Genomic DNA, 25,198 nt, shown 5'->3' on the forward strand with positions numbered 1-25,198 from the left:
GATTCTCACTTGAATCAGGAGCTACCTGTGTGTTTAACAAGCTCTCCAGGGTATCATAAGTCAAGTTTGAACAACACTGACAGTGTTCTGGAACAGAAATCAAGACATGTGGGAGCTAGCCTTCACCCTGCTACTAGCCGGTGTGGCTAGGGTCCTAGACGATTCTCCATAAATTGCTTGTTGACTATATTGACATATATTGACTTGCTTATGGAAGCAGGGAATGGATAGGTTGCATTGTACCATTTTTTATTTTATTCTTTTTAAAAATTTTATAGGGAGTACAAGCAGTGGAGAGGAGCAGAGGGAAAGTTGGCAGGCTCTGTGCTCAGCGCAGAACCCAATGCAGGGCTCGATCGCACGACCCTGGGATCACGACCTGAGCTGAAATCAAGAGTTGGACGCTCAACAGACTGAGCCACCCGGGTGCCCCTTATTATACCATTTTTTAAAATAGAGAATTAAGGAGTTTGCTAGAAGGAACAGTCAGTGGCAGAGCTGAGAAGACAAACCAAGACTTAAGTCTTTGGTCTGATTTTTATTTTTTTCCCACATGAAATTCTCTCCAGTTACTTCCAGTTTTTGTATTTAAGGCTGTGTGGTGTCTGAGCATCTGATTTTCCTGTTGCTGCCATGCCCTTGCTTTAGGGCGATGCCTTATTTTTGTACCCTGTCTCCTACCCGCTTAAGAAAGCCCAAGGAACATGTGTAAGGCTCTCTGTGGGCCTCCCATGGGAGGTGTGAATTGCTTATGGTTAGTTTCTCACATTTTCACCTGGAAGAGTGCTGTTCCTTACAGGATTTTCTAACACTTCCTGTCAAAGCACAGAGGGAAAGAAGTTTACTTCCGGTCTCGTGTCACATGGGCCATCGTGGAACCAGCATCATGTCTGGACCTAGATACTGATTTTCCAGATCATGAACACATCGTCTAACATGAATGTGTGAGGAGGGCCAAAACCACTTTTACAGGAAACAGAAGTAAAAATGTCATCATGGGCCGTTTCATTTTAAGCCAGTGGAAAAAAAAATCATGGTCCAGCTCTGAATTAAATTCAGGTAGAATTAATCACTCTGAAGGGTCACTCTGCTTCTCTCTTTCCCAGTGGTGGTTTTCTGTAATTTTCTCTGTTGGGTAAAAATGTATGGAAACATGGGTGAAAACAGAATGAACATAGAACTCAGGTGACCAGAGAATAAAATATCCTGACATTGAAACTAAAATTACAGTGTAGTCCAAAATATACTCATACACTACATTGAAGGCCATTCACACCCTGGCCCCAATCTACTTTTCAACCCCCTTTTCTACCCTGGCCCAAAATATACTCCTAGAAAATTCTTGCTGTATTTCAGGCATACAATACATTTTTTGTAGTCGTAGTCTTTATTTTTTTATAATGTTTTTGAGGATACTAGCTTTATTTTTTTATTTAGAGAGAGAGAGAGAGAGAGAGAAAAACACCAGTGGGGGAGGGGCAGAGAGAAGGAGACAGAGGACCAGAAGTAGGCTGACAGTGGAGAGCCTGATGTGGGGCTCGAACTCCCAAACTGTGAGATCATGATCTGAGCTGAGGTCAGACGCTTAACCAACGGAGTCACCCAGGTGCCCCTTTGTAGTCGTAGTCTTACTGGGTCAGAGTTCATACTGCCCTCTCTGCCAAAAATCGCCTTTGTTCTCTGGGGAGATTCTGGTTATCTTCCAAGGCCCAGATCAAATCAGGGAGGAGTAGTGATAGCGATTAAGAACATGGATTCTGGAGCCAAAGCCTCAGTTTCCTCACCTGTGAAATGGGTATAATGACAGCACCCACTCATATGGTTGCTGTAAGAATTAAATTAATGTACGTAGTGCCTGGCACATAGTTAGCCATTACTAGCCTCGGTACTCCTAGAAAGAAGTCACCTCTCCGCTTTTCTTTGCCCCATAAGAGCTTTTCTTTTTCTTTGTTATTATACTGGTTTTTATCGTGACTTGCATTATGTGTCTTTGAATACGCCTCTGTCTCCTTTGGTGGACTCCAAGCTTCCCGAAAACAGGGTTTGTTTCTCTCTACCTTGGTGTCCCTGATGCCTGCTGGCACGGGTCCTTTCCCAGCAAAAAATGTTTTTAAAAATAGCCTTCTTGGGGCACCTGGGTGGCTCGGTTGGTTAAGCATCCGACTCTCGATTTCAGCTCAGGTCGTGATCTCACGATTCGTGGGATCGATCCCATGTTGGGCTCTGCACTGACCATGGAGCCTGCTTGAGAGTCTCTCTCTCCCTCTCTGCCCCTCCCCGACCCATCCCTCTTTCTCTCTCAAAAAATAAACAATAAAAATAATAAAAATAGTTTTGTTGAGGTGTAATTGACATAAGGAGCAGTATGTATTTGAGGTGTACAATTTGATAAATGTTCACGTGTGCATATGCCCGGTCAAGATAGCGAACATCCCCATTACACCTATAAGCTTTCCCCTGCATGTTGTAACCCGCTCCCCTGTCCCCACCCCCCATCACCTCCCACCTTGAAGCCACCACAGATCTGCTTTCTGTCTCCATCAATTAGTTTTAATTTTCTAGAAGTTACATAAATGAAATCATACAGTGTGCACTTCCTTTTATCTTCTTTTGCTCGGCATATTTTGAGGTTCACCTGTGATGTTAGCGTGTGTTGAGGGTTCATTCATTCTAGGGCTGAGAAGTGGCTCATTCTATAAACGTACCATGGTTTGTTTCCCTGTTCACCTGTAGCTGGATTTCAGGGTTGTTTGCCATAGTAGAGGGTTTTTTTGGTTTGTATTTTTAAATTATTTTAAAGTTTATTTATCTTGAGAGAGAGAGCAAACAAGCAGAGAAGGGGCAGAGAGAGAGAGAGGGAGACAGAGAATCCCCAGCAGCCTCCGTACCGCCAGCACAGAGCCCAATCTGGGGCTCAAACTCACGAACCGCGACATCATGACCGAGCCGAAGCCAGGAGTTGGATGCTTGACCGACTGAGCCCCCCAGGTGCCCCTATCATGGTGCAGTTTTTAAGTAATTATTTAGAGTCACCCCAGAACTGATTCAATGTAATAGACAAAGAGAACCTGGTATATTCCCATATTTGCTTTTCATGATCTCATTCAGACCAAAAAGTTCAAGTTAGTTAAATTAAGTGCTGGTCCTCAGTTGGCACTTGGGGTGTATACTCTGACGTGCCCCCCAGATTCTCCCTTGATCCCCCAGCAGCTGAAGGGATGGGACATGCCAGCTGGGTCTGGGAATTGCTCTCGGTGGGATAGACCCATCTCACCCAACATCCTCCCTCCAGCATGGGGCACTCAGGAAGGGACTTAGCCGTTCTGTCCTCTTTGTCCCAAGACGGAGCCGCTCCGAAGGGAAACATTCTAGCTCCCGACCTCTCTGCAGGATCCGGATCCGGAGAGGCCTTTGTCGTCCCAGTGTTTCACTCCAGTATCTTGCTTTGCTCGATCTTGCTTCCTTCACAAGTGTCCTCCCCAAAAGCATCTCCCGTAAACCTGTGCACACAAATCTCCTTCTCAACACCTGACCTGGGGAACCTGACCCCACGACAGCACTTGAAATAAATTGTCAAATGAGCGAGCGAAGGAAAGGATGGACTCTCCGTCTGAGATGTTCTTTTTGCTCTCAAACCTCAAAGGATGTTTGACTTCTCATTCTTCTGGAGCATTAAGGGAGACCCCGCTTTATTTTTTTAATGTTTTTTTATTTTTGAGAGAGCAGGGGAGGGGCAGAGAGAGGGGGACAGAGGATCCAAAGTGGGCTCTGTACTGACGGGCTGATAGCAGCGAGCCTGATGCGGGGCTCGAACTCACCATCCGTGAGATGATGACCTAAGCTGAAGTTGGATGCTCAACCGACTGAGCCACCTGGGCGCCCCGAGGAGACCTTGCTTTAAATTGCACTGTGGGCGATGATGAGTGTATCTTTTTCACCCACCGGTGTGATATCTAACTTGTCACAGACCTTGACACACGTCACCATAGTCCAGTGGTCTGAGGTTTAAAATGGTCCGTGGGGGCAGTGCCGGAAGGCAGGCTGGTGACCCTGAGTGACACACAGTTGTGGTTTGCTCGGTTCTTTCCACCCCCTCGCCACCCCCACTTCACCCTGCAGCCCACAGGGGGTTCAGCAGAAGGTGGCTCTGGTGGCTGCTTAGCCGGGTGGAAGGAAAAGACGAGGTTGGAGTGCGGTGGTCACGGGGTGACCTGTTATCTGTATTCTGATGGGACAGTCTACTGGCCACCTTGCATGTGGGAGGCCTTGCAACTGACAGCCTAGTGGGTCATTTTGATCTTCATTTAATGAAATCCTCCTACTATGTTCCAGCATTAATAGGAAGTCACATTTCAGGGGGTGGGGGCGTGGGGACAGATTTTAGAGAAACAGACATCTTCTCTTTCCTGCCATCGCCTTGGTCAACGTCGGTTGTCAGAGGGAGGGGGAAAAAACAACTGAAAAGGGAGACATTGATGAAGTGCGTGAAAGGTGGCCTGTTTAAAGGGTCAGAAGCGAGACGGGATTTCCCCACGTGTAGAAGCCACCGGGCTTTTTGTTGCAATTAACAGAGGGCCTAAACTTTCTTGACATTTCACGGCTGCTGGGAGGAACCCATGGCCTTTCCCAAGGTCAAGGCCAGAAGTGGCCTCACCTGCATTTCCCCAGCAGATGCCTTGGGTGGGTAGTCCACACCTGCTGTAGGGAGTCTATAGCTCTGTTGTAGACACGCAGGGTAGCTGCGGAGTTTCTCAAGTAGGGCAGCAGCCGTCGTGGTTGAGAGAAGGCTTTTATAGCAGCAGCGGAGCTTAGTGGGATGGGGTGGGGCTGGGGTAGGAGGCAGGAGACAGACCTGGACTGTCACCTGGGCCCCGTCACTAGTGGCTGTGGAGCCCTGAATAACGTACTTGCTTCTTGGCATCAGTTTCCTCATCTGTAAAATGGGGAGAATTATAGCATAAGGTGACTGTGTGGTATGACTCAGAGACAGTATCCCAAGTGCCTAGCACGGAGGCCCATAAAAGATCTTCCATCGGTCTGGAGACTGCAGGGGGCTGGGGCTATATTCCATGCCCCCAGGAACCACCGGAGGTTAGATGCAGCTGCAAAAGGAGGGAGTCTGCCAAGCCTTTGTTCTAAAGACTTCTGCCTAGAATTGAATCACGTGGATCATTTCTGGAAACACACACACACACAAAACCCAAGTAAAAGTTGATTTCACAAGGAAACTGTGGTTTGGGGGAATGCACCACCGAAAAGCCAGTGTGCCAGCTTTGGGCCTCAGCTCACATCTCTCTCCCGGGACAAATGAGTTCCCTGGGGGTCCTTGGTCCCACAAATGAGGGGATTGAATGAGAGCAGTGGTTCCCAAACGGGTACTTCGAAGAAACTGCGTATCTGCTAGGTGCCTCCGGGCCGGGCAATATTTTCCTTAAAGTTTCTTTACAAAAAATGTTTTAAGCGATTAGTCCAGGCTTCGGAACCAGGTTGACTTGGCTCGAATGTCAGCTCTAACGTGTACTAGCCATGGGACTTTGGGTGAGTTACCGCACCTAAGACTCCGTTTCCTTCTCTGTAAACTGGAAATAACAGAAGATTGAAGAAAGCTTACGTCTGGTCAGTACTTAGAAAAGTGTTAGGTACACATAACCACTCAACAAATGCTATCATTTTGCCAGCCTCTGAACACCACCAATCCATTAATTTGTTATGCCCGGTAAACTAGTTTCTGGGCTGGATTCCTTGGGCTTCGAACCAAACCCGAAGATTTCACCATGGTCTACGACAGGGGTTGGCGAACTTTTCCTATAAAGCACGGAGCAGCCTTAGGCAATATGTAAGCGAACGAGCATTGGCTGTGTGCCAATAAACTTTATTGACAGGCCCGGGAATTTGGATTTTATATAATTAGCATGGGTCATGAAATAATATTTCTCTTTTGATTTTTTTTAAGTGTATTTCTTTTGAGAGAGAGAGAGAGAAAGAGAATCCCGAGCAGGCTCTATGCTGTTAGCAGAGCCCAATATGGGGCTCGATCTCTCGAACCATGAGATCATGACCTGAGCCTAAATGAAGAGTTGGACGCTTACCTGACTGAGGCCCCCCAGGTCTCTCTCATTTGATGCTTTTTAACCACTTAAACTTATAAAAACATTCTTGTTTCTCCCTACTTTCTGCCACGCTTACTAAGTTTTAAAGCTCTCTGACCCCTTGTGTTCTCACCCAGCTAACTCCTTTTCACTTGGGGGCATCTGCGATCCTTCTGCCTTCCTGGAGCCTCCTCAGTTAGCTCTTGACCATGACCAGCTTCTACTCAGCCTTAGCCGGGAGTTTCATTGCCAGCTTGCTGGGGGACCCCAAACGTGACCTTATGTGACGTATGCCTTGCCCCACATCCCTCCCGGAGTTACTGTCGTATAACGCAGTTTTCTTCTTAGACAACATCGATCAACGTCTATATTATCTTGTTTATGTATTCAGGGTCTATCTCTCTGCTCCACAAGAGCAGGGATCTTGCTGTATTTGCTACTGTAGCACCAGCCGGCCACCCTGCTAAGAACATAGCATCTAATCAATATGGTGGAACGATGAATGAACCTATGGCCCCAGTGTCTTCGTTTCTTTCACACAGTGAGTTAATAATGCCTGATTTCCTTACCTTGTAAAATTATGAGGCTCCAATGCAAACGTGTTTGTTTTTAAGACCATAAAGGGTGACACAAAAAAGGAAGGTGGTAAACCTTCCGGCCTCTTCGTCAAACTCCGGAATTCAACCAACACAGCCCCTTGCACCATTCTGACTGCGGAAGCCAATTTACGGGGATAACAGTAACGTGAGACTGGAATGCATGAGGCTACTTACAGTCCTTGCCCCTGATATTTTCCACAGATACAAAAACGGCTACATGTGTGATTTTACTTTTGGCTTTAGCAGAAGCAATTGTTTATTTATTAGGAAGTAGTGTCTTCTTCTTAGCATGTCCTATTAGGCTTTTAATTTACTTACCTAATTTTTTTAATGTTTATTTTTGAGAGAGAGAGAGAGAGAGAGAGAGAGAGAGTGAACGTGAATGGGGGAGGAGCAGAGAGAGACAGAGAGAGAGAGAGAGAGAGAGAATCTGAAATAGGATCCAGGCCCTGAGCTGTCAGCACAGATCCCGATGCGGGGCTCAAACTCGTGGACTGTAAAATCGTGACCTAAGCCCAAGTCAGATGCTTAACCGACTGAACCACCCAGGCGCCCCTAGGCTCTTCATACTCATTATCCCATTTCATACAACCATGCCGTAAAAACTGATGTGGCCGTTTCGCAGGGGCAAACAGTCCAAGGGATCTAGCAAGCAGCTAAGCCGGGATAGCAATAACCCAGCTCTGACCCCAGAATGAGGGCTTCCTCTGTGGTTCAGCATGACGTTCTTCTCCAGTGATAGGCTGTGTTGATTCTCCTTCTCAACGTACGACTGGCACCCGGCGATCTATCTAAACCTGTTTCTTTTCATGGTCGGGAGCAAGCCATCTGGGTTTTACAGGTTGATTTCTGGCAAAATGAAGTATTCTGTTTCTTCAGGAGGAAGACTGTTTTTTAGTCTTTAAAGAAAAAAAAAAAAGACATTTCGTTGATTGCAGCTTAAATCAATCCAGAGCATACGGGTTCATTTTCTCTGGATGTGCAGGCAGCCTTTCCTTCCATCACAAGAGGGCAAAATGAGTTAGGGCGTCTGTCAAGCAGAGAACGACCGAGGACGAGCCACAAGGCTAAACACACCCGGTCTTTTGTCCGACAGCAGCAGGAGCTGCTGTTTTCTCGGGCAGTAAACCGTGTCAGGGGAGTGGCTGGCTGTGTCCGTGAAAATCTGTGTTCGCGTCGGAGTATAAATTGGTACACGTGGCTTGTTCTACATCAGCTTAATGTATCCGTACCTCAAAAATGGGCTCTATTACGGCTTTGGGGAGTGTGGAACCTAGCTTGAGCTGGATTTTCCCTCTGTCTTACCAAATTCCTTTTTTATGTTTATTTATTTATTTTGTGTGTGTGTGAGAGAGAGGGAGGGAGAGAGAGAATCCCAAGGAGGCTCCACGCTATCAATGCAGAGCCTGACACAGGGCTTGAACTCCTGAACTATGAGATCATGACCTGGGATGAAATCAAGAGTCGGATGCTTAACTGACTGAGCCACTCAGGCGCCCCTCATTTACCCAAATTCTTAGTCTATGGATCATTCCTGGAGCACTTACGTCCTCAAAGTGAGCAGGGGTGAGGGGTGAAGGCTCGCCTGTGGGCAGTGGGAGCATTTTGGAGCTTGTTTTCTCACTCCTGGGTGTCCCCTCTCCAGCCTGGGTGACTCGGAGAGCAGCCTCGCCAGAGGGGACCAGGGAGACCCACAGTGCTGCTTGGAGCATCATCCCTCCATTTCCATCAGCAGCAAATGCCCCTCTGGCCCTCTGAGTGAAGGCTCACACTCTTTTTTTTTTTTAATTTTTTTTTTTTTAACATTTATTTTTGAGACAGAGAGAGACAGAGCATGAACGGGGGAGGGTCAGAGAGAGGGAGACACAGAATCTGAAACAGGCTCCAGGCTCCGAGCTGTCAGCCCAGAGCCCGACGCGGGGCTCGAACTCACGGACCGCGAGATCGTGACCTGAGCCGAAGTCGGCCGCTTAACCGACTGAGCCACCCAGGCGCCCCAAGGATCACACTCTTAATGGACATTGATGAAATAGTAATGACCACAGCAGCATCGAAAGACATGAAGGAAGAGAGACCACTCAGAATTTAATAGGAGATGGCTCTGGATTGACTGAGGACACAGCTCCTCTTTATTAAATCATCTATGAACCACTTCAACGGAGATGCTCGTGGAATGGAATGATCTAATTACAGCAGTATCCAGAGGAAGAACACACAGCCAGGAAAGCACGGATGCCACAGGTCGTTTACAAGGAACTTGGCGATACAATTTGGTGCGGGTTTCCTTTTTTATAATTACAGACCTTTTTCTTCAAATAAATACACCCGAATCACGTAGAATAAAAACAAAACCAAGCCCCCAGAAACCGAAAAAACAAAAACAAAAACAAAAAAACCGCACACGATACAATAGCCTTATAAATGAGAGTGAAACGGATACACCTCCAGAAACAGCAGGTTGAGAATGGTCTATGCAGAACCAGAATGCTTTGGGATGGTGTTCCCATCTTGAGTGACAATCAGAGAAAAGAACCAGCACACATTTCCCGTTATACAATTGTATCCTGTACAAAGTCCAAGAATAGTTCAAAACAGCTATAAAATTCTGATTTTTGTGGGGGCCGTGGCAGCTAAGTGGTTTTGTGTAATACGTTTCTAAGAGCTGATTGTGTATTAAGTCTGACTACTTGCTATTATTTTAAGCTTACATAGACTGAACACAACATTATATGTATTTAAAGATCACGTTATTTCCTCTGTATTTAACGGCAGTTCTTCCTTCCCTTGAATTTTCTTTCTAGCTAGTTACCTTTCCTAGGAAAAGTCATAATGGTGAAGTGTTCAAGAGAAGTAAACCCGATTTGAATCCTATGTTTAAACAGGAAAAGCATCTGCCATCACCGAACAAAATATCCGCCCCCCCGCCATCACCTTTGTAAAGTGAATATTAACCTACGTAGATGTTAAATAGCTCTTTTCCCTACCCTCCAAGGCCAGGCTCATCATCCCTCCTGGCAAGGCACCCGGACTAGCTAGCACCTCTCAGTTCTCATACGTGCAGGACTACAATTTAAATGCAAATAACCCTGTGCCTCATTATCTGAGAAGTTCGTGCAGACACAGTACAGTTGTGACTTTGCCTGTGAAAATAAAAGGAGGTTCATCTGTATTCGAACACACGCATTACTTAGAGTAGATTCCAAAGAGCAATTCATCACTGGTCTCAAATTAAACACTGGAGTTGCGGAGTGCCTAGGTTACGGAGGAATGCTTTCCTTTTTGCTACAACAGGAGACGCTTTCCTACAAAGGCAAGGAGATAGGAACTTCTCTGACCATCGCTCTTCAGTGAGTACCCAGTGACACTGGGTAACTGGCCTTTAATAGGAACACAGCTAGTTGAGTGGAAAAGGTACATTTATGGTAACGCTAAGCACAGCTGGATGACGATGTATATGCCTCCAAATACCACTGACGGGAAAATGACCACATCAGCTTGAAATGCGGGAAAATTATCCACAGTGATTTAGCAAACCGACCTCACTCCAGAAGATAGTATTTTTTGTTTTTTTATGTTTATTTTTTGCAAAATCATCTTCTAAATATAAGGTTATTCTAAAATAATTCTTTGGTTAAAGTATACTTCAAATAAAAAGTAGAAACTCCTCCAAGCCTTCCACTACAGGGTGAAAAATACCCCCCTCTTTTAGCCATCAGATGGCCATTTAATCAGCCATTCAGATTCTATGAATCTAAATGTAATGGAAAACACTGTATTCTAACTCCACGCTGGGGTAAAGCTCCTAGCTACCGACACAGCGATGGAGAAGAGGGCCTGGGAAAGTAAGACTCCCAGCTTGTGCATTAAAATGTGCCAATTATTCTAGTCCACAAGGAATAGACGTGGCGTGTTAAAATCACCGAAACCCAAGTCCCATCTATGAATAATCCTGGGGCATTAGCCGATTGATGTGGCACAGTAGGGCAAGCAGCAAACTGTTGCAGAGTTTCAGTCCCAGATTAAATCCTTCAGTTAATTTCATCTCTGTTCATTTCAGGTAACTTTCTACATTAAAAAAAAAAAATCCTCTCTACCAGAAACATTTGATTCTTCCTCTCTTGCATGTCCGTCCGTCCTTCCTTCCTTCCTTCCTTCCTTCCCTCCTCTCTCCTCCCTTCCAGGTTTTGTTCTTAATAAATATCAGCCTCAGATCCAAAAGAACCACACTGAACTTCAGGTTGTAATACCAACCTAGGCTTTGTGGATGAAAATGAAATCATGTAATATACTTGTGCATTCCTTTTACTACACATAGATTCAACATGATTTTCAGAGAACTTCTCAGTTGGGAGTCTGAGTTTAGTTTTTTAAACAGGTATATGTGAAAAGAGAATTTAATAGGAATTCCAACCATTCAGACCATTTTGATAAACAATCTAGAGGATTCAAGCAGAGGAATAAACTCTCTAATTCAGGGTTTTCCACCTAAATTATTCAGAAAGTGATTTCAGATCTGTGCCTCCTGCCCACGTACATGACAGCCTAAGACTCTGTCCATATTGTGCTAAGGACGATAGATTGTTGCCCAGCTAACCTGGCCTATCAGGTCATCTAGGACCTGCCAAGAGTGAGCCAAGAGTGAGGGAGGGCGTGGCCTATTCTAAACTTTGTTCAGTTCAAGTACAGACCCTGCCGAGAACACACCGCTATAGCTTTCAAGGAAATCGGACGTAAAGTGTTCAAGCATTATTCTGAGCATTGGAAGTCCATGAAAATTTGTGGAGAATCTAATAAATGTGACAGATCTGGTTAAACAGTGGATTCACTTCATGACAGATCAAAGAACGAACAGCAGTGATGTTACATCGGCTGTAACGTGATTTTTCTCTTAAAACCTTTTAAGAGAAAGGAGTATTTCCCCCATTATAAGGTTAAAACTTTTCTATCACTCAATGGTATCCGCCCAGAGTACTTTTATACCCAGTAGCGGGATCAGTGTTTGTGCAGTGCTGGAAGAAATCAAGATTGTTTCTTAAAATGTAAAATTCATGACCTATGTGTCCAAGTGACTTAAAAAGAAAGAAAAACCAACTGTAAGCCTCTTGCTGATTAACATGCATAGCCAGCATCCTTTTACTACTTTTTAGGAATCCTCAAATGCCAGTTTCAAACAGGAGCATAGATCTATTTTTACATACTGGGTTTTACGTCTATTTGGGTTTTGAAGCTTATTCAAGTGCCACAACGTCTATTGATTTGTTTTGCACTAATGTTTCCTTTAAACGTCTGGGACTTTTGCACACATATTCTATCTAGTGAACTACACTGTACCAGACCATTGTCTGTTGCCAACAGTCAGCTAGTCACACAATTAAATACACATTGATAACTGATGTTTTGGTTTGATTGTCATTTATTTTTCTTTTAAATAGACTCCCTCTGAATTTGGGAAGCAAGGTATGAGGAGAAACCACAGGATATGGCTCTCCCACCTTTTCTTAAGTAGCCCTACCTACATATTTTAAGTTATAGAAAAACACACAAATAAAAACGACAGCACAAACAGCGATCGTGACTGTCATCCTTTAAATTAGTTCCCTGACTTCAATATCTTCCCTGGTATAACCGATCCATTGGTGGATGTTCTGCTATGTTTGACAGGTACCCTAAGTGTACAATGACCTGACCCTTGGAATGGTTTGTAAAGATGTCCATATTGCACAAGAATGAGCTGCTTGCTGACTCAAATAATGTATCGAACGTACATGCTTTCAAATCGTCGACATCCTTAACCAGTTACCACAGTCTAGACTCTATGGGCAAAGACAAGCAAATCATGGCCGTTTGGAAGTGCTGTGACATGGAAAATTCCAGGTGACTTTATATTTTGCAAGTTCTTTGCTCCTACGACTGAATACTTCACACGTTTATCTTCCTCCCGAGTCTCCAAAAGTGCTTTGTCTCCCATTTCACAGACAGAAGCGAGGGAGAAGGACTGTAGCAAAAAGCTGTAGCCAGCTGTTCTAGAGACAGTGTGGTGGTACCGGGGTGGATGTGAGTCCTCAAGCAGGCGTCTTGAGCCAGCAGCACTGGTGGGTGGGTCACGTTGAGGGTAGAATTTGATGGGGAACCTAAGAATAACTCTGCAGGGGCACGTTTTCTAAGAACGGTCAAAGAATTCTTCAGCTTGGCTTTGCCTAACCGGAACATGGAGTTAAAAAGAAAATCCCATCACCAAAATGGCAGCTCAGTGTCCCTCCAGCTGGATTCTGGACTTACTCCCTCATCCCGAACCTTTCCTTAGCGCGAGCTGACCGCTCCCTTTGGGAGCGCTCTGACTCCTTGGCCATGTGTAGAAGGAAGGAAGAAACCCATCCTTTGCCGTAGCAGCTGCCTCGATTTGTGAAGACAATTCTCGAAAGCCTTGTTAGCTAGGTAAGCATCCAGAGAGAATGAATTTTATCCCTGAATCAAGTCTTTTTCTCCTTCACAGTCTCATCATGAGAGCGTGAAAGCGTGAAAGGAAGTATGCTAAATTATTCTGAGCTGTCCACTGAGAAGGTGGTGCCGACTTTCCCACTGTTACTAAACACACAGAAAGACCCTTCTCCCAAAGGCTTGCTAAAGCCTTTCCATCTCATTCACTGGTGTGGCTTATTCCTGTAGCAAGGTCTCTCTCCAGTTAAAGCCCCCAGTTGGTCCATGGGTAAGAGGAAGGATAGGTGGGTCTGTCAGCTGCCATATTCCAGTTTCTCCCAGTTCTTCACAGGAACAAAACCCCAGGTATGGGATCTGAAGTCAGAGTGGTAAAGACAGGGAAGAATAGAAAACAGAGGTTTAATGCTTTAACTTTTACCTAGACACAAAGATCTTCGGGTGGCCCATGAGAATAAAGAATATTCATTGGGGCGCCTGGGTGGTTCAGTCGGTTAAGCATCCGACTTCGGCTCAGGTCACGGTCTCGCGGTCCGGGAGCTCGAGCCCCGCATTGGGCTCTGTGCCGACAGCTCAGAGCCTGGAGCCTGCTTCGGATTCTGTGTCTTCCCCTCTCTTTGACCCTCCCCCCATTCATGTTCTGTCGCTCTCTGTCTCAAAAATAAACAAACGTTAAAAAAAAAATATTCACAGGCATTAATAGGGGCTCGGTAGACCTGCGTCTCTTGGAAGAGTCAATAAAGACAAATGAGATGGACAAAACTGACAAATTAGAGGGAAGAGTATTTACACTGCAAGGGGATTCATCGGAAGGCTTTATTAAATGGTGAGCTCCCTAGTGTAATTAAGTAATTGTGTATAGATTGCTTCTTGATTGTGTGGGAGGAAAGCGGACAATAATGCAGAAAGCTGAGGTGCTCAGAGTTGATTCTTAATTGCAAATCAAGCTAAAAATGCAGCTGGGACATTTCAGAAATAATATTTGGGCAATGAGAGAGAGGATGCTATTTTGAAAAATATTTCACCCAGTTTTGTCCTTTTTTTTTTTTTTTTTTGGCATGGGCACCTATAACATTCAAAGCGGGAGCTGTGCCATTCCTAAATTCAGCTCGAAACGTATTTTTGTGTGTCACCAGAGCTGCAGTTATACACAAAGGCAAAAATCTCTGCCCTCAAGCAGCTTACGGAGTCACGGGGAGACGTGGACGCGTAAATAAGCTTTTAAAAACGGAGAGAAAGAATCGCAATCGAGTTTGGATCAGGTTCTCCGGGGGCAGATACAGGAAGCACGTAAGTCAGCCTGGAGGGAAGCGTGTGGGAGGGCGACTGACAGGAAAGCCTCCTGCACAGGCACGAGAAGGAAGAAGCCAGATGTGTTGGTCAGTCTCATGGGTTTTGTCTTGTGGCCTTGTTCCTGGTTTGCCCAACAGCCCGATCGTTTAAAAAAAAATTTTTTTTTTTTACATTATTTATTTTTGAGAGACAGAGCACAAGTAGGGGACGGGCAGAGAGAGGAGACACAGAATCCGAAGCAGGCTCCAGGCTCCGAGCTGACAGCACAGAGCCCGACGTGGGGCTCGAACTCACACCCCGTGAGATCGTGACCTGAGCCGAAGTCGGACGCTCAACTGACTGAGCCACCCAGGCGCCCCCAGCCTGATCGTTTTAAATCACTGCTTGCTTTGGCCTACCTGCCAGGCCCTCTCTTCTGGCCGAGGCTTCAGAGGCTCTGTGTTGGTCCACTCCCCCCTCTTCATCCAATCCATGGCCCCCCGAGGGAAATCCAGACAGTCTGCTGATAATTCTTAGCTCCTTTCTAAATGTGCACTCTTAGCAACTAAAACCAGCTCAAACACATCTCTCTTCCACGAGGCCTCATAAAGTGCCTTACACAGAGCACCACTCAGGACATCTTGGTCGAGTGAATCAATATGTGTGTATTCCCAGCTCAGGATAAACTCGTGCTGTGAACAACTTAGCTACCGGCCAGTCATCGAACTGCTCTGAGACTACTTGGCACCACAGGCCTCCGAAATGTAAGTGTGAATTACCTTTCGGACCATTTGTACAAAGTCCTTGGAGTTCTGGGGTGACAGACCCTGGAGCTGGCAGGTACATGCTTCAAGGGAAGATGCGTGAGCCACAATCAGGATGTTATTTCCTGGAGAAGAGAAAAAAAAAAAAAAAAAGGTAAGGGACTGGGAAGACCATTCCTATAAAGACCTATGTTAACTCCATAAATACTGGAAGACGAATGTTCCGGGGAGGGACAAACATTCTCAAGAATGAGACAATTTGGCTAAGCGATTGTTAAGGCAGCCTAACATCATTAAAAAACAAACCAACCCTTTTAATCTTAAAATAATTATAGATGCACAGGAGGTTATAATTATGTATATATGCAATATATAAATATTTACAATATATTAAGTTATATAATGTATATACATATATATAATTATATACGTATGACCTCTATATTGTGTAATGTATATATACACAAACATATATTGTGTGTGTGTATCGTATATATACTATATACTAAACCGTATACTATATACACACATACGCACACCAAGGAGGTCCCATATTCTGGTCATCCAGCCTCCTCCAGTGGTAACATCTTGCCTAGCTATGGTACCCGAGCTCAATCAGGATGTGGATGCTGATATAACCTACTTGGTTTATTTCGATTGCACCAAGTTTATCCAACTATCTCCTGTGTAACTCTTCGTAACCTCCACAATCAAGATACAAATTATTCTGTGTCTGTAGGGCTCTCTGCCATTTCTGATAACAATTCTCAATGTCACCACTATAGAATTGTGTGAGCACTTCATACTTTCTGGCTGATAGAATATGCTGATGAGTATCTTTACAGTGGGTGCATAGGAGTAGTAATGAAGTGAGTGGTTTATCAATTTTTAAAAAATTTTTATTTTTGAGAGAGAGAGAGAGAGACCGAGTGTGAGTGGGGAAGGGACAGAGACGGAGACACACACATAGAACCTGAAGCAGGCTCCAGGCTCTGAGCTGTCAGCACAGAGCCCGACACCAGGCTCGAGCTCATGAACCATGAAATCATGACCTGAGCCGAAGTCAGACGCTTAACCGACTGAGCCACCCAGGCGTCCCGAAGATAAGTAACTTAAAAAGGAATGGTAATGCGTATACGCTTTTGTAATCCTTTTTTATCTAAAAATTTAGAGTGAATTGTCTTTTGTATCACTTAATATTTGAGTTCAGTGTTTATAAGATTCAATAGGGAACATACTGGAATCTTCCAGAACACTACTTTTGGTCAGTGCTAGCAGTGACCGTGTATTGGCGAAGGTGTGTTTGTGTGTGGGTGCCTGTGCCCCTGGATCAAATTATAGGCAAAATAGTGTTATGCAGAATTGTAAACTATTTCATACAGTAACTAAATCTGGTGTATTCCTATGGAATATCTGCCATTTTAGCTATTCAAGAGAGGATATTACAAATTTAACGTGGAAGTATCTACATGAAGGTCTAGAACTACTTTTCTTTCTTATTAAGCAAGTTAGAATATCTTGAATAGCTTATTAACCAGGATGGAGAAATGATCACATATTTAACATTTGTTTATTTTGAGAGAGAGCACAAGTGCGGAAGGGGCAGAGAGAGAGAGAGAGAGAGAGAGAGAGAATCTCAAGCAGGCTCTGCACTGTCAGCACAGAGCCCGACGCGCAGGGCCTGAACTCACAAAACCGTGAGATCGTGACCTGAGCCGAAATCAAGAGTTGGACGCTTAACCAACTGAGCCACCCAGGCGCCCCTAAATGATCACATTTTTAAATATGGAGTCCAAAATAATACCACCTACCTTTACTTTTACATTCGCTTATTATTTCTTTTGTTACTTGGAAACTTCTACTAATGTAAGTGTCATAGGATTCTGAAACCACTAATTTGCCGACTGGAATGTGAGGTCTGTAATAGAAAAATGAACAAAGGCAATGAAAACATTTTGATCCCAAGACAAAGCAACTGATATTATTCTAAACGTTTTCTTTCAAGACCTTTCTAGAGTTCCATGTTTCTGTTCACCCATTTCCCTAGAAAGGATGGAGGTATACGGAAGAGTATTTCCACTACGTAAAAGTGGGATCCAAACGTACACAATGCACAGAAATAAAGGCTGTGCATGTGTGGTGTTAGAGTGACCGGCTGAAAAATGAAACATTTTTCATTTGCAGATATCACTTGCAGGATAACTCATAAGCAGTTTGACTAATCTTACCATCAGTGCTAGGTCACATTGCTAACAGGAAGCAGAGGTTAGATTGATTTCTTTCTTTCTTTCCTTCCTCCCCTTTCTTTTCTTTCTTTCCTTTCTTTTCTTTCTCTCCTTCCTTCCTTCCCTTCCCTTCCAACATGTTAACTGTTCTTTTCTTTTTCTTTCATGTTTTATTTATTTATTTTCTGAGAGAGAAAGAGAATGAGCAGGGGAGGGGCAGAGAGAGGACAGAGACAGAGAATCCCAAGCTGCTTCTTGGCTGTTAGTGCAGAGCCTGAGGCGGGGCTCGAACTCACCAACTGTGAGGTCATTACCTGAGCGGAAACCCAGAGTCGGATGCTTAACCGACTGAGCCACCCAGGCGCCCCCCTCTCTTTCTCTCTTTAGATCACCGGAGATTTCCTAAGCCTCTCTTCTGTAGCCTTACCCATGAGAAGCTGTAAGGATAGGTTTTATTTATTTTTACATTGTTTCCAGCTTTATTGGGATATAACTGACACTTACCGTCATGAAAGTTTAAGGTGTAAAAGTGTTGATCGGATACCCTTACATAGTACAAGACGATTTATCCACCATAGTGTTGCCTAGCACTTTCGTCACGTCACATGATCAGTTTCCTTTTTGTGGTGAGAACATTTATGTTCGACCATCTTGGCAACTTTCAAGTATGTAATACAATATTATCAACTATAATCCCCACAGTGTGCATTAGATCCCCAGAACTTATCAACTAGAAGTTTGTACACTTTGGCCGACATCTCCCGATCCCTGCCCCCGCTCCAGTTTCTACCACATTCTACTCCTGTTTCTTGGAGTTTGGCTTTTTAGATTCCATAAACGAGTGATATCATGCGCAGATACCTCTTTGAGATCCTGTATTCGTTTCCTTTGAATATTTGCCCAGAAGTGGGATTGCAGGATTCTACGGGAGTTCTATCTTTAATTTTTTAAGGAATCTCCATATTGTTTCCCATAGTGGCTACGCTGACCTACATGTTCACCAACACTCAACAGCTCATTTCTTTTTGATGACAGCCATTCTGACAGGTATGAGGTGGTATCTCATTGTGGTTTTAAATTGCATTTCCCTACTGGAGAGTGTTATCTTAAGTGAAATTAGTCATACAGAGAAGGACAGATTCCATATGTTTTCACTCCTATGTGGATCCTGAGAAACTTAACAGAAACCCATGGGGGAGCGGAAGGAAAAAAATGGTTAGAGAGGGAGGAAGCCAAAACATAAGAGACTCCTAAAAACTGAGAACAAACTGAGGGTTTATGGGGGGTGGGAGGGAGGGGTGAGTGGGTGATGGGTATTGAGGGCACCTGTTGGGATGAGCACTGGGTGTTGTATGGAAACCAATTTGACAATAAATTTCATAATAAAAAAGCGCATTTCCCTGACCACGTGATATTGAGCATCTTTTCATGTACTTGTTAGCCATTTGTATGTCATTTTTGGAAAAATATTGGTGAAGTTCTTCTGCCCATTTTTAATCAGATTTTTTTTGGTACCAGTTCTTCATATGTTTTAGATATTAACCCCTTATCAGAGATAGGATTTGTACATATGCTCTCCTATTGTGTAGGTTGCTTTTTAATTTTTTAAATTCTTTTGCTTTGCAGGAGATTCTTAGTTTGATGTAGTCTCACTTATAAATTTTGGCGACTGTTACTTGTGCTTTTCGTGTCCCATCCAAAAAATTGTTGCCAAGAACAACGTCAAGGAGCTTTTTCCCTATGTTTCCTTCTGGAGGTTTTATGGTTTCAGTCGTTATGTTTTAAGTCTTTAATCCATTTTGAGTTAATTTTTGTGACTGCTGTATCTGCAGGCTGTTATGCTATTTTCCTAACACCATTTATTGAAGAGACTATCCTTTCCTCACTGAGTATTCTCGGCTCCTTTATCAAATGTTAGTTGAATGTATTGGAGGGTTTATTTCTAGGCTATCAATTCTGTTCCATTGGTCTGTGTCTATTTTCATGCCAGTACCATACTGTTTGGATTACTATAGCTTTGTAGTATAATTTGAAGTCAGCAAGTGTGATGCTTCCAGCTTTGTTGTTTTTTGTTGGGTTTACTTTGGCTATTTATGATCTTTTGTGGTCTCATACAAATTTTAGGATTGTTTTTTTGATTTCTGTGGAAAACACCGTTGGGATTTTGATAGGGATTGCATTTAATCTACAGATGGCTTAGGGTAGAATGGACATTTTAATATTATTAATTCTTCTCATCCATGAATATGGGATATCTTTCTATTTGTGCCCTCAGTTTCTTTCATTAGTCTTACAGATTTCAGTATACAGATCTTTCACCTCTTTTGTTGAATTGATTTCTAAGTATTTTATGTGTTTGATGCTATTGTGAATGGGATTGCTTTATTTCTCCTTTAGGTGTGTTGTTGTTAGTGCATAGAAACACAAATGATTTCTGTACGTTGATTTTGTATCCTGCAACTTTACTGAGTTTGTTGACTAGCTCTGACAGCCTTATGGTAGTCTTTAGGATTTTCTATATATAAAATCATATGATCTGCAAACAAAGACATTTTTACTTCTGTGTTTCCAATTTGGACGCCTTTTATTTCTTTTTCTTACCTGATTGCTTTGGATAGGCTTTTTCAGCACTTTGTTGAATATGAGTGGTAAGAATTGGCCTTGTTCCTGATGTTAGGGGAAAAGCTTTCAGTCTTTCGCCATTGAGTTTGATGTTAGCTGCAGGCTGGTTGTATATGGCCTTTATTATGTGGAGGTGTATTCCTTCTACACCCAATTTGTTGAGCATTTTTATTATGAAGGGATGGTATACTTTGTTAAATGATTTTTCTTCATGAGGTGAACATACAATTTTACCTTTCATTCTATGTAGTGTATCCTATATGGATGTTTGTATGTTGGACCATCCTAGCATCTGAGGGATAAATCCCACTTGATGACAGTGTATGATCCTTTTAATGTGCTATCGAATTTGGTTTGCTAATATTTTGGTGAGAATTTTTACATCTATCTTTAGGAGGAATATTGGTCTGCAGCTCTCTTTTCTTAGTGTCCTTATGTGGCTTTGGTGTCGGGGTAATGCTGGCCTTGTAAAATGAGCTGGGGAGTTGAAAGGATAGGTTTTGCAAGCAGCTCTTAGGTCCATTGGGTCTGTGAGCTTATAAAATCTTCACCAGTCTTTTCTTTCTTATTTTGAACACAGACCGTCCACCTGGAACTGGGAAAAGCTCAGGGAACACAGAGACAACGAGGAACCGAGTTTCTGTGCTTGAGGAGCCCTCAGTGTGTGGTCGGGGTGAGCCGGCTGTCGATGTAAATGGTAATTATGACGCATTGTACGAAGCCATATAAGGGGATGATCAATGCAGGGCCCTCCCATCTTGGTGACCCTGCGTGTCTTCAATCTCGGCCACTTCTGCCGCTCCCCTCTCCGTTTACTACTTAGGGTTGCTAGCCTAGGAGATGTGTGTCTTGTTTTCGAGTACTACTGTGTCATATTTTCTGTCTTATTTTGTCTTTCACTGTTGGTGTTTAGTGGAGGGTTGATGGAGGTGGTAGTGAGTTATCAAAGTGAATTTGCATGGCATCTTGATCAGAATACATTACTGCTACTACTGCAAAGGTTTACTAAAATACTCCCACGTGTCAGGCTCTGTGCAAAGTGCCTTACTTGCATTCATCGAGTATAGCCCTCCCAGCGACCCTTTGGCAAATCCCGTTCATGGTTGACAAGACAGGCTCAGAAAGTTTAGAGATGAGTTGCCTATACTTAACATCATTAGCAACTCCTAGGGCCTGGATTTGAACCTGGGTCTGAGATTAATACTGGTAAACTTATCCTCCATTTTGGATGGCTTCTGAAAGTGCCTCCCTTCCCCCACCCCCCGAAGGTTGCCCTTCTGTGCACTTGGGTTTACTGTCCAGAGAGGAAGGATGCTATTCCATTTGAAGGAAACCTGCCCGCATCGAAATCACATTCCCTCAGCAGGCCTACTTCTCCTAGGAAACAACCTTCTGTGTCTCACAATACCCTGGGGATAGGGGGAGACATGAATCACCACTTTTAGGGACGCACCTCATTGTTCCGAGCAAGCTCTTTCTCCCATCATCACCTGTCATCTAGTCCCGTGGTCTCCCGGGAGCCCCAGACAGTGACAAAAGGCCACTTTGTGTGGTCTAGGAAGTCCTTTCCATGGTTGAGATCACATTGTAATGTGGGAGATTTGTGTAAGTAAAGAGCAGGTAGGTGCTGGGATCGAGTTCCTCCTGGCTAATTTCTGCCTTTGTCTGTTCTTGCCTTGAAGTTGAACCCATGAAAGGCTTACCACGTTTGAACTAGTTCTGATGGGGGTAGGACAGAGTCCACGCTTCCTCACCCCTGTCTACAAGCATGCGCCATGCCTCCAGCCACAACCGCAGGACTCGTGGACTCCACTCAGAGTCAGGTAGGCCTCCAACCACCAGCGAGACCTGGAACCCAGGGAACCGGGTACTCTGGTAGCCTTCCTGGAACAGTATTCTTCCCAGTATGCACTCTGTTCCACACTTTGATCTAGGCTATAGGGTGGACTTCTGCCTTGAGCCCCACACCGAAGTATGATTCGTTGCCCCTCTAACACTCCAGACTCATGCCCCATCCACACCGAGTCAGAGCCCTATTCTGAAGCCCTACCCAACTGGTGTATATTTTATTTTTTCTGCCTTGGTCCTTCTGGCCCAGCTCCCTAAGACTGGGGCTGCTTTGTACACCCAGACCCCAGGCTCAGTCTTGGTGCCTGTGGATGATGCTTGGATATTAGTCACCAGACTGGTTTTCCTTAACCTGTTTCTGTCCCACCTCCCTCCTGTTCCAGAGTGACGGGGCTCTTTCTCTTTCAGTGGTGCCTTCTTGACTGATAATACCCTATCCATCCTCGCCCCTCTGCCCACCACATTTATTCAGTCATTTAGGCATCACTGCTTTAAAAGGCCTGCTCACTTGGCATAATTAATTTCGGAGGGAATTTAGAGGCCATGCCTCTCACGTGCTTTATTGTTGACTTTTACAGAGTTAGAGGCTTCATCTCTTTCTCTCCCCCTCATATACAAAAATGATCGCATGGAATTCTGATTTTCTGTAGGGGAAAAGAAAACCTGGAATAAGGACCACGTCCTGGCCCCCAAGATGGTGCGTGGGTCTGCGTGTGCATTGCAAGGCTCAGACAGGGTGATTCTGGAAACTCTGTAAAATCAGCTTGGGAGGAACTGCAGGATGCATTTAAGGGGAAACCCAAGACATAGACTTGCCCCAGGATGGCCTGGGAGGTGCTGCGTGGTGAGTGAGGAAAATCATTTCACCAATGTTGGCAATCACTCACCCTCTTTCCAGCCCGGAGGGATGAGGGCTGTTGGACAACAATTTATTGCATTTCCCCCAAAGGACAGAAAAACAGTTGCCACAGGGTAGACAGGACAAACTGTCAAGTACAGTTCAGCCTTGAGCAATACAGGTTTGAACTGCATGCGTTCACTCATACGCACGGAATTTTTTTTTTAAATAAATACAGTACTGTCCCCTTATTTTCTTTGATTTTCTTAACATTGTCTTTTGTCTTCCTTAGAACATACAAAATATGTGTTAATTAACCATTTATGTTACCAGTAAGGCTTCCAGTCAACAGTACGGTGTGAGTAGTTGAGTTTTGGGGAAATCAAAGGCTCTACGTGGATTTGACTGTGTGGGGGTCAGCTCCCCCACCCCCTGTGTTGTTTAAGGGTCAACTGCCCATTAGTAGGGGATCTGATGGATTTCATTGTATTTTTGAGGAATGCTAACTCCTTTAAGCAAGTAGCACTTATTAATTAATTTAGGGGGTAACCTGAAGTTTCATTTACGGAAGAGGAAAATGAATATGGAAAAAAGGCATTTTCTCCTATCTTGGCCAGAAGCTCACGTTGCTTCATTTGTGGTTGGGGTAGGTATTTGAAATGAAAGGTCAAGGGACACCACAAGGAGGACATTTCTGCTTCAGTCGGTCACTTGCTTCCAATTCTGCCTTACGAAACATGAACTTAATTCCCCACCACAGTGGTCGTGAATATCCCTTTCTCACGGACATTTTACGAAATGCCTGAGTGGCGTTTTGATAGTTAATTATTTACATGTGGACTATTCGTTTGTGATCAATCTGCAAACACTTCTTTTTACTCCCCGCACAGACTGGTCTAATGGCAAGAAGCAACGGACTAGGAATGGGGAAGATGATAAAGTAGGTTATACAGTTCTTGACATGCAGAAAATGATCAACAGAGGTTAGTTGGTGTCGTCGTTGTTAGGTGTGGCCACTTAAACGTATGACTTTAGGCAAGCTGCTGGGACTCTCTTATAGATTAGAGTGGCTTGCCTACACTCTGGGGTTCCAGCGATAATAAATGAAGATAAAGACAATGAGAAATGCTTTGAAAAAGGACAATCGAAGGCAAGACCTTGTGATTTCCCTTATCACCCAACAAGCTTCTGGAACCACATCATCACTAGCCGGTGCATAATCCTGGAGTGCAAAGTGGTTTTATTATTCCCTGAAAGAGATATAATAAAGTCCGGAAAGTCCAATGTGTGGGGCTTTCCTAAATATAAGGGAACTATATATATATATATATGTGTGTTATATATATATGTATATATATATATATATATATATATATATATATATATAACACATATATAATATATAATATATGTAACATGTAATATATATGTATATATTATATATCATATATGTGTATATATGTGTATATATACATATATATGATGATATATGATATATATGATATATATGGATATATGATATATATGTATATATACTGTATGTACTAAATTTGCATCAAGCATATATATGGTATATATATATGGTGTATATATACATATATATGTATATATATGGTGTATATATATAGATATATATGATATGAACAACATATATATATGTTATATCTATAACCTTAAATATAAGGGGATGCTGGCTTTCTCCAGTTGTGGTTTTTCAAAATCAGAACTTGACTTCCACCACTATGGACAACTGCCCACAGGCTACATCTAGTTCTTCCTCTTCGTGGTTAGCCTGGCGTAGAAAAGGGCTTCCGCATCGACTCTGGGAAGTAGCAGCGCGGAGGGTTACCTGTAGGTTGTATCAACACTCAGGTTGGCTGCAGCTAACTCTGATGGAGGTATCCACGCAGGTAAGGTGTTCCCAGCAACCCATTTTGTCCACTCAAATAAGCCAGGCTCTACGCGGATCTTCAAGTGATTTTCTTGTTGTAAACCTTAGAGGTAAAATAAAATGAAGATGAAGGCAATACCACTCTGTTCTCAGTGGAGAAGTAAATCAGAGGCCAAGTTGCTATAAGACTTCGGGTAAATCTGTTCTCTTTTACCCGTTTCTCTACACGGCTATAAGAAGGTGGAAAGCATGTGGGTTTGGACAAGGGTTTTTGATTTCCATGTGTGACAGACATTTGAGTTTAATACCCTGGCCACACCAACAGGATGTATGCTGGCTTTAAGTGGTCTCTGACTTAAGGAAAAGAACACAAGTCCTTCCCCCATATAATGTATACACTTCTGTGACTACAATTCCTTTTTCTAAGGTAAGTCCCAAGGTTGCCTTACTAAGGAACTTAAGGGTGGCTCATGGCTTGAGCATCCGACTCTTGATTTTGGCTCAGGTCATGATTCCAGGGTTGTGGGATCGAGCCCTGTGACTAGCCTGCTTAAGATTCTCTCCTTCTCTCTCCCAGACTCTCTCTCTCTCAACAACAGACAAAATTTCACAAAG

At 43.7% G+C, this 25,198-nt stretch overlaps 1 protein-coding gene across 2 annotated transcripts in view; it reads right to left on the bottom strand.

Moving 5' to 3' along the window:
• Nucleotides 1-8,790: 8,790 nt before the first annotated feature.
• The window catches only part of UBASH3B (ubiquitin associated and SH3 domain containing B), a 139,824-nt gene continuing 123,416 nt past the window's right edge, over nt 8,791-25,198 (bottom strand). For both annotated transcript variants that reach the window (XM_053900356.1, XM_019468844.2), the window contains exons 11-14: nt 24,542-24,686; nt 16,971-17,077; nt 15,175-15,284; nt 8,791-13,480 (exon numbers count right to left, since the gene is read on the bottom strand). In XM_053900356.1, coding sequence (XP_053756331.1) covers nt 13,343-13,480; nt 15,175-15,284; nt 16,971-17,077; nt 24,542-24,686 — 500 coding nt within the window. In that variant the 3' untranslated portion in view covers nt 8,791-13,342. The remainder of the gene's footprint in view (nt 13,481-15,174; nt 15,285-16,970; nt 17,078-24,541; nt 24,687-25,198) is intronic.

This window comes from Panthera pardus, unplaced genomic scaffold (assembly GCF_024362965.1).
Source record: "Panthera pardus isolate Hobbes unplaced genomic scaffold, ASM2436296v1 HiC_scaffold_12, whole genome shotgun sequence".
NCBI classification, from domain to species: domain Eukaryota; kingdom Metazoa; phylum Chordata; class Mammalia; order Carnivora; family Felidae; genus Panthera; species Panthera pardus.